This window comes from Sebastes umbrosus, chromosome 2 (genome assembly GCF_015220745.1).
Source record: "Sebastes umbrosus isolate fSebUmb1 chromosome 2, fSebUmb1.pri, whole genome shotgun sequence".
NCBI lineage: Eukaryota > Metazoa > Chordata > Actinopteri > Perciformes > Sebastidae > Sebastes > Sebastes umbrosus.
The window spans coordinates 2,994,717-3,007,811 of NC_051270.1; the positions used below are offsets into that span (position 1 = coordinate 2,994,717).

At 42.0% G+C, this 13,095-nt stretch overlaps 1 protein-coding gene across 7 annotated transcripts in view; it reads left to right on the forward strand.

The window, feature by feature from the left end:
- Positions 1 to 13,095, forward strand: part of crtc3 (CREB regulated transcription coactivator 3) — a 53,195-nt gene that overhangs the window by 34,483 nt on the left and 5,617 nt on the right. For 4 of the 7 annotated variants that reach the window (XR_005204447.1, XR_005204445.1, XM_037753174.1 and 1 more), the window contains 7 exons: positions 4,826 to 4,876; positions 4,970 to 5,055; positions 6,079 to 6,128; positions 6,976 to 7,196; positions 9,142 to 9,377; positions 10,356 to 10,547; positions 11,809 to 11,886. Coding sequence is in view for 5 of the 7 variants with exons in the window: in XM_037753174.1 (XP_037609102.1) it covers positions 4,826 to 4,876; positions 4,970 to 5,055; positions 6,079 to 6,128; positions 6,976 to 7,196; positions 9,142 to 9,377; positions 10,356 to 10,547; positions 11,809 to 11,886 (914 nt within the window). In the remaining 2 variants the exon portion in view is untranslated. The remainder of the gene's footprint in view (positions 1 to 4,825; positions 4,877 to 4,969; positions 5,056 to 6,078; positions 6,129 to 6,975; positions 7,197 to 9,141; positions 9,378 to 10,355; positions 10,548 to 11,808; positions 11,887 to 13,095) is intronic. The other 3 variants (XM_037753200.1, XM_037753216.1, XM_037753191.1) reach the window with 2 other exon arrangements.

Sequence of the window (13,095 nt, forward strand, 5' to 3'; positions counted from 1 at the left end):
GGAGTACTCCTCACTGTGTTTAGCCAACAACTTTAAACAGGATATTGCCTTCAGATCTGAGCCAAGTGTGAGTTTCACATACAAACAGAATCACTCCGGTGTAGATGTTTTGGATTTCACCACGCTGTCTGTTGTGCTTTAAATGGCTCACCTTAGACCCACTTGGAAATGTTTAGCCTTTGTGTGTGTGTGTGTGTGTGTGTGTGTGTGTGTGTGTGTGTGTGTGTGTGTGGTTTACAAAAATAGCTGATGTTTATCATTACTCCATGTTCGTTATACCCCTGTCCTCTATCACACAAGACTAACAAAAAAAACCTTTAAATATTCCAGTTTAAGCAGCTGGATCCAGTGAATTTTTGCTTGAAAAATAGCTTGATCTGTTGATCAATTAATTAAATGTAGGATTAATTAAATGTAGATTTGGAGCGCCTTGATAGCTGAATGGTTGCAGCACATGCCACGTAACCGTAACGTCCCCGGCTGTGTTATTATTTCATTTAGAAAAACTACCTTTTTTCCCAGATGAGACGGCACCGACGCCATTTAACACTAACGGTGACGATATTAAACATGTAATATTGTTGACAAAAACAGAAGAGACTAAAATGTAGTTTAAAAACATAAAAACTTTACCAAAATCTTTCCATATTTTCGTCATATTACCGTGCGCTGCGGTGGCGACGCTCAGTCCGTCTCTGTCCTTCTTGTCTCAGGCCTCAGTCAGTCAGTTGGCGATTTGCGGTCGGGTCGGGTGGTTGATTAACACATATTTTTGTATGTTGGTTAGTTCGGATTGTCTCTCATAACGGACCGCTGGGTGCGACTGACCCGCACCCGACTCTGAGCAGCAAAGCTGGTTAATCGTACAACCTGTGGTTTTCATCAGAAAATGATAAGATAAAATCTTATGTGAAAGTTTGACTAAAATGACTGGCTTGAATGAAATGTTCAATATAATCTGATGAGTGAGAAACATTTTGACTTTTTGTCGATTTAAAACTGGACTAAAACATTTTGAGTTGTCGTCGACTAAAGCTAGAGTAAAGGCCCAGACACACCAAACCAACATCAAAGACCTAGCAGTGATGAAGGCCGACTGTTGCGTCGCCTTTGTCTTAGAAGACAAGTTAAATTGGCCGAAAAAAACTCCAACATGGGCAGACTAGAGCCGACGGTGTGGGACACACTGCAAAAAAAACAGGCCAACAGACACTCACCGACGGCGCCAAACTGTTCGACGGCTTGGTGTGTCAGGGCCTTAACACTATGTGTGACTAATGTACCGAGCCTCCTTCAGTGCAGAGCTGCCAGCACCAGAACCAAGCCAGTCTAGTTAAACTGTTTATGTTGGGAGATGATTATATTTCACCAGAGGTGAACTGGATCACATACAGTACGGTCCTCTGGCATAGCTTGCTGTGTTAAAGTCCACCAGCAGCACATACTACACATAGCCGTACAGGCTGCGTATCCGTTCCTCTAACTATGACACCAAAACTGGTTCATGTTGGGCAACGAGCAGCGCGGCCTCGTCGCCTCACTAGCTGCCATCGCAGGAGCGCAGAGAGCTGCAAAGCCCCCAGGGCCTCGTTGACACCTCTAAAGGTTTCAGCGGGTTTCGAGTGGTGTTAAGCCCCGGCTGATTAAAGAAGCATCTAACCAGGAATTACAGCTATGAGTCACACTGCCGGGGTGGAAACACTTAGAGCGGACGAGTTCAGCTACAGTCTTCTTTCTGGTGTCATCTCTTTTCTGCCAGATGTTGTCAATGGAAAAGGAGCAGCATCAACAACTTGTCCTTTTGTTTTTTTGTCCCATAAAACCGATAGATCGGCTCATTGTTTTTTCTAAATTGACACTCGGCTGGTGATGATGAGAGATGAATGTGCTTATCTGTCTGTATCATCCCGCCCCCACATGCTCTCTATATGAATGTGTGAGCGCTCAGCTGAGAGGTTGTATCCTGTTGAGTAGAGAGCGGAGAGTCATCTTAAAATAAGTGTTAAAATATCAGCAAAAATAAGTGATGACAAAACACACTGAGAATTGTATTGACTGCACAGACAGGAGACATCCTCGTTACCTCGGAAAACACCGGTGATTGCGCAGTAAGCATTAAAACTGAAAGCGCTGCATTTTCCATATCCGCTACACAGACGTTTATGGGCTTAAAGGTACTCTATGTAACTTTCAGAGAATCCTTGTTATTAATGACACCTGCGGCCGTTAAGTGAACGGCAGTCAGCTTCCTGACACCCCACCTCATCGTCCATTAATTCCTGATAACGGACTCCTCGTCGGGAGTTATCCATTACATATTGTTCTGTAATGTTCGTATATTTTATTTGGACCATTGGCTCCATGATACTAACTAGCTTGTAGTTAGTTTGCAAATTACTTCATCAGCTAACGTTCTTTGAGATTTTCTCGGCAAAACAGTCCCCGAGTCCTTTACATAGAAATGAGTCCACAGGCTGTTGCTAGGCAACCGAGAAAGTCGAGGAAGGTTTTTAAGTTACGTTACAATCCGTTCACACATTGGCAATATGAAGTGATTAATACATGTAAAATGTTACATATAGTACCTTTTTAATGAATTATCTTCATTTACATAAACTATAATTGTGACATGTCTTGATAAACCTTACAGTGAAGGTGTCAGTAGATAAATAATAATTAAGGTCTAATGATTCTTAAATGTAGGGTGGGCCATCTTGAGAAACTAACAAGAGTACACTATATTTTTTTTAAATTATCCAACCCAAAAACAGAGTCTAGTGTTGCCAACTCTTTTCCAATGAAAGTAGCAGCACTAGCTCCAAAAGTCGCTAAATCTTGAGAGAAAGTCACCAAGTCAGCAACACTGACAGTCTGTACGTTCAAGCCACTCCCCCAAAATCATCATTATGAACAGAAACAATGAACTTGGCTATTGTTAGTATTCACATCTGACAAGTTTGCAGCTTGTGGAAGACTCTGGTGACGCACAAGAAGTGCACAGGCAGAGTGCACGCAGGTAGACATGTAGGTAGGCTTGTAGCCCGTCCAATCATTATATTCGGGCTGAATGAAATGATTAAATGGGTTTATAACAGTCCTGCGACAGCCACAGATACCAGATTGTTTCTTATTTTTTGTCAAAGCATTTGATTTATTGATTGCTGTTGGGATATAGTGAGAATTTCAACTAATATAACAAAAAAAATGTTTATAAAATCTTTGCCAACTGTGCCTTTAATTATGAAAGTACTGATCAGTCAGAAATAGGCGTAGTTTTAAATATTTACAGACTGTGTGGGCTAAAACGAAGCTTACTTCTGCTTTAGAATCACTTCATGTTTACAATCAGGCAGGCAAACTCATTAAAATGTGCAATCAGTGTATATGATGGAATAGAGGCATTAGAATGTGCCAGAGGAACCACAATTAGGCTTTTGCTGTCAAAAAAGCTGGTTAATGTAACCTACAGATTATTGTCTTGATCCATCACAAGTTCCCAGAGACCTCGGTGGCGTTTTAAAATTAGTTTTGTTTGATTCAACCGTCCAAAACCTAAAGATATTCAGTTTAATATCACAGAAGACTTAAGAAAACCATTAAATATTCCAGTTTAAAGGCCTGTACACACCGGGGGGTGTTTTTTTTTTTTTCACACATCAATATATTTTTTTGAACTGTTGTTTTTGAACATGAATATTATGCGGTGAAAAAGCAACGTACTACTCCACATCCTTGTGGAAAGCCCTGTTCATCACAGTGGAGTAGACAATTTTGCAATACCTATTTTTGAAGGTATTTATTATGTTTCCTAGCTAAATCTTCTTTGATTTCCTCTTAACTCATTACACGGCTTTTGTGTTTTTAGGGAGTGGCACGGTTGGTATACATGGGGGAGTGCGAAGATGGGTGGTGGACCGGTCTGGGCCAAAATGCCAGTACAGTTTGTTTTTATTTTGTCCCAGTCCAGGCCTGGCATCAGTCACTAGAAACCTAACGTTACCTCTGCAGCTGAAAGGCATCTGATTACTGCGCCGCTCTAGGAATAGACAGCGACTTTTTCTCTTAATCCTGAGTATTTACAACACCCATACTGAGTGCATCGCACAGTGTAAGCGATCCGAGCGACACGAGCCAGACGTTTTCCATCCCAGTCGTCCCTGTTTCCGTCCCAGTAGCGCCTCTGCGAGCAACGACGAGTTGACACCTTTGAAGAGGGGAAATGTAATGATGCCAGACTGTTGTATCGCCTCATTGTCCCATCTGCTCCATCACCAGAAAAGCTGCCTCTCGGCCTCAGAGAAGGAATGGGTAGGCAGCGGTTTAAAATTTAAAAGAGGAGCTGAGTTTGGAGTCTGAGTGATGAGGAGACATCAAGAGAAACAGAGAATATTTTCCTAATAAGTAACAGAGTGCTCTGGAAGTGATGTGGCGAAACACCAGAGTGTTTAGAGACACGGAATAGACACAAGTTAAAAGGAGGGAAAGACAAAGGCATGTGTTTCTGGCGTCAGCTCACCAGTGAGGAGGAAGAGAAAGAGGCTCTTTGTGGCACGACAAAAACAATGGCCCTCTCTTCACTCCTCATCAGTCTATGATTCCCCCAGCCAGCCTCTCTCTCCCTGCTCTCATCATCTCTCTGACTGATAACATGATGCCCAGCTGTTGTGTTTATTACTACACGGTAATTGCAGCATGTATTCCTGTCAGAGCGACTAATTATTGTGCCAAACAGCTGCTTAATATCTTCTAATGTCCCCCATCTTCATGTCTCCATCGATCACCCCTCCCCCTCCCTCCTTTGTTTGTTTGTTTGTTTCTCGTGGAGGCTGGAATGCAGCCAGTGTAAATGAGACGGAGGTGGACGGCTCCGGAAATGGTGAGTTGCACATTCCTCCAGTAATCGAGGGATAATCTACATAAGTTTGTCTGTAAACACGTGTTTAATTCAAGTGCACCTTCTTCTCTGCAGTCTTCTCCTTCCCCAGCCTGACCAACGAGGAGAACCTAATAGGTGTCAGTAAGCCTCTTCCCAAGCAGCTGTGGGAGGCCAAGAAGGTGAGACTGCTGCTCGTTTAGTACTTCCTACATCAATGTGTGCAGGACTCCAAGCTAACTTTTTACATTGGTTGCACTGGTGCGCCTAACATTTTCATTTAGGTGCACCGGCACGTAATTTAGGTGCACCCAAGATTTTTCACTGCACCTTTTTGGCGCCACAATTTGTAAGCGTTTTGCGAGTACGAATACATGAGCACAGTATCAGACCCGGTACCCGATACTGGTATCGGTATCGGTGCATCCCTAGTTTATGAGTCAGACGAGGCCATCTCCGCCAAAGACGTTGGGACAGAAGGGCGCTAATTTCTGTAATACATTATCACAATTGATCTTTCGGAGGTTGTAGGCTCAGATGTAAAGACGTTTTAAAGCTAGAGTGAAGATACTGGCATCATATGAAACTAGAAAACCTAATGAATCCATCGGTACCAACCATGCCATACTAGCTTGTTGCGAAGGAGGTTAAACAACGCTCCAAAGTTACGCTACATTTTGGCCAGAGAAAGTGTCCATTTGTTTAATAACAAAACAACTGTATTTCTTATCCGATTACTCGATTAATTGATGTAATAATCTGTATAATACTCAATTACTTAAACAATTGATAGCTGCAGCCCGACACTGGTCCAACTTTTTCCTCTACCTTTACCCATTTAGTGCATTTAAGTTTCATATTACATTCTGGGTTTTAAAGAAAACATTTCTCTGAAATGCAAACAAATAAATTAAAATAAACAATTTCAAATTGCTTAAAAAAAAGGTACATGTCTTATGGGATACTCCTATAAAGGTATTATAACTTTAACTGATCGAACGGTGATGATGTGTTCAAATTTTTAAAAAAAAATTGTTTGATGATTTTTAGTAATTAAATCCGTCCAAATGCCATAATACGTTTTTGTGCCGGAAGGCTGAATAACAACTTACAGTAGTCTATCAACCTGGAAATAATATTCTGAAGATTAATATTCAGTGTTGGAGTGTTGTTATCTGGTTCTAATTATGTTGTTTCTGTTTCAGGTCCAGTCTCTGGCATCAAGGCCTAAATCATGTGAAGTGCCTGGAATCAAGTAAGTCAACGTTTATTTTAACTTTTTTTCTTTTTATCCTGCTGTGCCCAGATCATCATTAGTGTGATGTTACACAAAACGCATTGTTAAAGTGCAGTAGCTGCTGTAGCTGGTCAACAGATATGAAATGCTTCACATTCCCACCTCGTCAAACAGGATGTCTGTGTTCCTCTTTACACCTCGAACCCTTTTGAAATAAGAGGAACACGGTTATTACAATCAGATTCCACAGGCATTGTTTTCCCTCTGAAAAACACCTCCGGTGTCATAGCGTGATTTAGAAGGGAACGGATGGAGCAACTCATTAGCTCATCCTGTACCACGTTGCCAGTAGATGGTCAGGCATAATTTAGAGTTCATATTATCATACAGGAAACAGAACAGTCTTCTAAAGAGATTTAAGATTCTCTGTAAGATAAATAAGAAAGACCAAAGCAGCCAGCACCGAGCTGCCTGGGCCTCTTTTTTATTTCATGCTGTCTCTCTTTTTCTGACAGACACTATTTGTGTGTTTGTGGAGGCAAGCATTTGTCCATTGTTTTGTGCTGTGCCAGTTTGTGTGTGTGTGTGTGTGTTTGTGTGGGGACAGACAACAATGAGTCACTGTTGCTGCATTAGCAGCATATGAGCAGCCATGGAAATTAGAGAAATAATGGAGGAAATGGAGAGTGGGTGGAAAAAAAAGAAGAGGCTCGAACAAGTGGATGGGAGTCAAAGAAAACGTCTTTGTCAATCTGAAAAATGGCAATGGCAGCACATTTAATCACCCTACATGTTAATTATGCACAATATTTACATGAATTCAAAAGTGAGCATCAGTGTTGTTTTCTATGTGCGTTCGCTGCAGTATATTTCCGTCTCCGGAGCAGAACCCCGGCCTGTCCCACTACCAGGGTATGTTAAATACCGGCGGCTCCCTGCCCGACCTCAGCAACCTGCACTTTGCCTCGCCGCTCTCCACCCCGCTGGACCCCGAGGACAACGGAGGGTACCCCAACCTCAGCGGGGGCAGCAGCACCGGGAACCTGCCGGCCGCCATGATGCACCTCGGCATCGGCAACTCGCAGGGTGGGTGGAGCACAGCTTTGTGTTTGTGTTTGTTTGTTTGTTTGTTTGTTTTTTAATATTCACAGGAAGAAAAGCAAAGATTAAAGTGGCAATAGACATTTTGTTTTTGCTTTAACTTATCATTATGAAGGAAATGTTGATTGCGCAATGTAATGACTATAGAACATAGACCACCGTGTCTACATAGTCACCGTGACGTCACCTATTGGTTTGTGGACTGCCGTATTGAAGCCTCGAGTTCGGCATTTTGGCCGTTGCCATGTTGTTTTTTTGGAACCAGAATTGACACAAGAGGGTGGAGCTAAGTAAAACCAAATGCTGAATACTTTATGGCAAATTTCCATACTTTTTTTTTTTTTTCCTTTTCCTTATCTCAACCTGTTACTGGCACTGTACAGCGTGTAGAAGCCCTGCTGTTTCCACCCAGATGGTAATAGAGCTACACCAAATGTCGTGTCCTGGTGGAAGAGATGCTTGCGACACAATGCAGTTTGAGCTGCATCTCCTGCTTTATGGTCTATTTGACTCTAAATGGGACCATAATTTACTAAATGAACATCATGCTGCATTGAAGAAGACTTGAAACTAGAGATTGAGACCATAAACTCATGTTTACAATGTTTACTGAGGTAATAAATCAAGTGAGAAATAGGATCATTTTCTCATAGACTTCTATACAATCAGACTTCTTTTAGCAACCAGAGGAGTCGCCCCCTGCTGGCTATTAGAAAGAATGCAGGTTTAAGGCACTTCAGCATTGGCCTCACCAGAGGTTGCTGCCTGTTATACAGAATAATGACACCGTCTGAGTTTAGATTGGTTCCCTATAAGCTTCGCTTTCACTATGCAATATTCTGCCACTGGGTACAAGGAAAATGGAAAGCGATCCTGTTGTCTTTGCGACAGCGGCGGCAAAAATAATACCGCTTGGAAACACTAGTGGGGAAGTTGAAAAGTTGTTTGTTGCCACTTTAAAAGGAAAGCTGCTTCCTGTGCTGTGAGTTCATTGGGTTTCAGTGCAATCAAACCTGATGCTCATATGAAGTTCTCTCTCCTCCAGCCCTCTTTGCAGAGTTGTTGCTTTCATCTCTCCGTCCAACATTTTATCCAAATTTGGCGTTGTTTCTTTGCCTCTTTTTTTGGCATACTGGAAATTAATAAAAAGCATGTTTTGTTTGAGGAATGTCTGTCTCTGCTTTGGAACTGTCACTTACAAGAATTTGTCTTCTTGCAGGATTTGGGCTGTTGCTTAGCAACGCAACTCTAATCATAGTCTTCATTGTTGTTCAGTGCGTTTTCTGAATTTACTTTAAAACAAATCCTGCATGCCAGTGGAAGTCTTTGTAGGTTTAATATTGTGAAGGTGTTTGAGTTTAAAGTTGGGAAGCACTGCTGCAGAGCTTTGAACAGGTTCCAGGTTTCGGCCTCTGCCAGCCGACCGTACATTATGGACAGCTCATTGAATGATCTCTCTGTCTCCAACTTCCTCACTGATCTGATCACACCCGCCGCTGCTCCCTCTCAGTCTTTCCTCTCTCTGTATTTAGTGAGTCTATGTGTGGTTGGGCTCCCACGTTGAACACAGCTCAGCTTGGCCGAGCACCAGAGTGAAAGAGGAACTCTGACCCTCGTTTTGGCTCGCAACAATCAGCTCTTTTCTTTTCCCTTCAGATTCCCTCTTGTCTTCTCATTTTCCTTCTCTCTGCTCTGCATCTTTCTCTCCCTCCACAGTCGCACAATAAAGTGTAGTGTTTTGGGGTCGGTGACTGGAGAGCACGCTGGAAAATAGAGTACATACCACATCATAACTTCCACATGTTCTCCTCGGTTTCCAAGGGCCCGTATCTGCTCTGGATTATTAGATTCACTCTAATGCACATTGACACTCCGATACCTTTTTCAATCTGTCTAATTAATGTCTTTGATATCTTTACCGTCCCTGCAGGTCTCTCCTCCTCTCTGAGCAATCCCTCGATCCAGGCGTCCCTCAACAACTGCCAGTTGCAGTCGTCGCTCAGCAATCCCTCCATCAACTCGTCCCTGCGTCTGTCCAGCAGCTCCCCCCGGCGACGGCCCGCTCCCATCAGCCCCCTTACCTTGTCTCCTGGCTCCGAGCAGCGCAGAGGTCTGGCCAAGCAGCTGTCTCCCACCATGTCCCCCTCGCTGTCCCCCATCACACAGGTACACACACCTTCACATTCACTATATCGTGACGGTAGTACATGAGACGGGTAACCTGAAAGAAATCATGTTCCTCTGTGTTCCACTCGCAAACTCCGACCAAACGGTCAAACTAGGCAGCGCTGATCAAATGTGAATCAATATTTTGTTACGTTAATGCCTATTTCTCTCCTCAGATGTTTTCAGAATCATCTTGTAGTGCACGGTTTAGCTGTTAAATGAGAACGTTTGTGACGCAGCCGCCATTGTGAAATCTGGTGAAGGAACGCCAAATTCTGGTCACATGACCGGAGCACAGCCAATAGGAACGCTCTCTCAATGAAATGACCTGTGATTGGTCAAAGTCTCCCGTCACGGGCTAGATGTTCTAAAGCCTGAAAACAGAGCCATGAGGAGGAGCAGAAGTCTAGTTTTCTCTCAGAACACTTGAATTACAATATGCTGAAAGGTTATTATGGAATTTTTGCCCAATGATGCCAACAATATATACTGCCTACTGAAGCTTTAAGACAGCTTGGACTGAGTTTTATGACCACCGTACACTAAACGATCGAGATCACGGGAGGGCGCTCGTATTTTATTCCGTCATTGGAAATATGTCTGCGACAGTGAAATCGCTTGAAAAGTCGTTTGGTGTAAGTTCGGCACTTTAAACTTTAGTTGATTTGTTGGGGCGTCTCCAGTGTCATCGTAGAGTGTAAACTAAGAACTACTGCTGTCAAAAATACTAAAACTAGAGTTAAAATAAAAAAAAACTTTTGCAACAATCAAAAATGTACAATGATACAAAATACAGTCTGACCTCCAAGTAAAAACTCCTGACATTCCAAAATAAATACACTGGTGCAATTGTTTGTATCCCTGATGTGATGGAGAGAGTAATGACACCGCAGTCAGAATAAATAAACATCAAGTCTCAACTCTTCGTTGGACTTGTAGTCTTTAGTGACTCCTGCTGGCTTCCTCTGTCCTTTGTAGGGAGTTGCTTTGGATACCAGCAACATGCCAAGAGAGCCGCCCCCACCCTATCCACTCTACCAGCAACCCCAGCATGCAGTGGACCAGGGCCGACAACGGCAACAGCAGCAGCAGCAGCACCAGCAGCAACAGCAACAACAGCAGCCGCTTTCCCCCCTTCAGAACATCCCACTGGACTTCAACACGAGCCAAGTAAGAGCCATGAACAGCGTCTTTGTCAGGGTGTGTGTGTGTGTGCATGGACAGCACGCTGACACACACACACACACACACACACACACACACACATAATCATGTTTTGTGCACCAGTATTTGTGGTTTTCTGCGCACGTGCATTCTTGATGATCATAGTTTGCTTTTGTCTCCCTGCAGGCAGACATTAGTGTGGACTAGATTCAACATTGTCAGTTTATTAACCAACACCTAGTTGAGCAATCACATTTACTGTGTTAATTTGTTAAATAGGCAGGTTATAATAATAATACAATAAAAACAGACAACAATATTCTGCAAATGTTATCTAGAGCTCTATATATATATATATAAGTCTGTCATACCTGTGAAAATAAAGACATGAATCTTGATGGAACTAGTAGATCACATTCAACAAGTTGAGTTCTGATCATTAACAGGTGTTCTAGACGATCTAAGTTTATTATCAGTAATCTGTTGATTGTTTTTCCTGATTAACTGATTATTTGTTTAGTCTATAAAATGTCATAAAATCATGAAAAATGTCTATCACCAGAGTCCAAGGTGACATTTTTGAATGTCTAGTTTTGTCCGTCCATCAGTCTAAAACATAAAGATATTCAGATTATAATTATCTTAAACAGAGAGAACCAGCAAACCCTCACATTGGAGAAGAATCCTCTCATTAAACTATTATTATTATTGAAGAATAATTTTCTGTCTGTTGATTAATCAAGTAATCCTTTCAGCCACAGCAACGTTTTATGATTCTAATGTGACTTATATTCCCAGGTAGTCGCAGACAGCTACATTTAGAGCTGCAACGATTAAACAATAAATCAGTTTGAGTAATTTATTTAGAAAAAAAAGTCTAAATTCTCTGATTGCAGCTTCTTAAATGTGAATATTTTCGGGGGTTTTTGACTCCTCTATGAAACTGAATATCTTTGAATTGTGGACACATTTTTCACCTTTTACTGACATTTAATAGACCAAACAACTAATCGATTAAACCAAGATGATAATCAACAGATTAATCAACAATGAAAGTAATCGTTCTTTGCAACTTTCTTATTGCATAACCTGAACCGCTTCTAAAAAGTTATTATCATACCCCTGCGACAACGTGGTCGGGGGTGTATAGCACTCCACGTGTCCGTCCGTTCGCGTGTCACACTTTCGTTTCCGGAGCAGGCAGTTTGCTTTCTCTCCAGATTTGACAACATTGTGATGTTTTGGGACTCTTTTTCTTCTCTGACAGCACAACAACATGATCTTCAACGACCCCTTCATGGAGCCACAGTACTCCAACCGCCAGACCAAGACCCACCCCTATCAGGTACTGGTTCACACACACACACACACACACACACAATAACACAACAGTAAACACAAAGGATGGAGTATCTTCAGTTAGAATTCATTTCAGTAATGTTAGGTTGTTAATAGCGTTGCAACAGGGAAAACAACTTGTTTTATATTGTCTCTGTTGTCCTCACGGAGTCTATCTTTATAGGAAAGCATTTTTATAGGCCACATCCACATATGTTTTTGTTCGTTTTAGTTTGGTCTGTCTCTCATTGTTCTGTTTCATATTGTAATTATTCTTTGGTTTCTCTCATTGTTCAATATTTTATCTGTGTGTGAAGCACGTAAGGGATAATGTACAGCGAGCCGGTCATTGTTGTGAAAGAATCCTCTGACAGGGCGATGCTGCACTCGCTCATCGCCCTGAAGGGACGCTTATTACACGGCTAACTTACTTAATAAATCAATAATTTGACACAAAAACGGTCCGCCAGAGTCCGACATCAGAACTGCGCCCATAGCAACGGTTAGCTATACAAAGCAACGGTCTATTATAAAGAAATTACAGACCGCAGAACGCCGTGATCGACCAATCAGAATCAAGTAGTCAACACAGCCGTGTAATAATTTGTTTTAAAAGGTGCTACATAAATAAAGTTTTGTTTTCTTACTCACTTACTTACTTACTTACTTACTTACTTACTTACTTACTCAGGCAATGTGGATGTAAAAATGTGCAATATTTGTAATAGGAAAAAAAATATTTCAAAATCAATGTGTAGTGGGATAATCACTGCTGCAGATCAAATGGTGCATTCACGTGCTCCTCAGATGATCCCGTTTCCCGAGTTGGGAAGTCGTTCTTATGACTTCGGCGTGTTCCTGAGCTTTAAGTCGTAATGTGGAAACAACGTGGACGCTACAAAGAAGATGTGTTGTATTTTATTGCTCAGAGCGTTAAAACAACAAGATAGCTGTTTCCAGTATCTGGGTGAAAACGAAGAGCAAAGGAAACAGATCAGAATTTGAACAAGAATGTGACATCCTCGTTGAATTTTCCCAGTTGATAGCTAATTTTTCCGATTATTCCGACACTGCATAGATAGGTAGACAGCTTTATATAGCCTGCTTTATTGATGCCCGTGGGGAAATTCGATTGCCACCAAGTCAAACAACATCAAACAACAAAAACACAATACACATGAATGCAGCATAAACCCTGACGGGGTGATCGAGAACC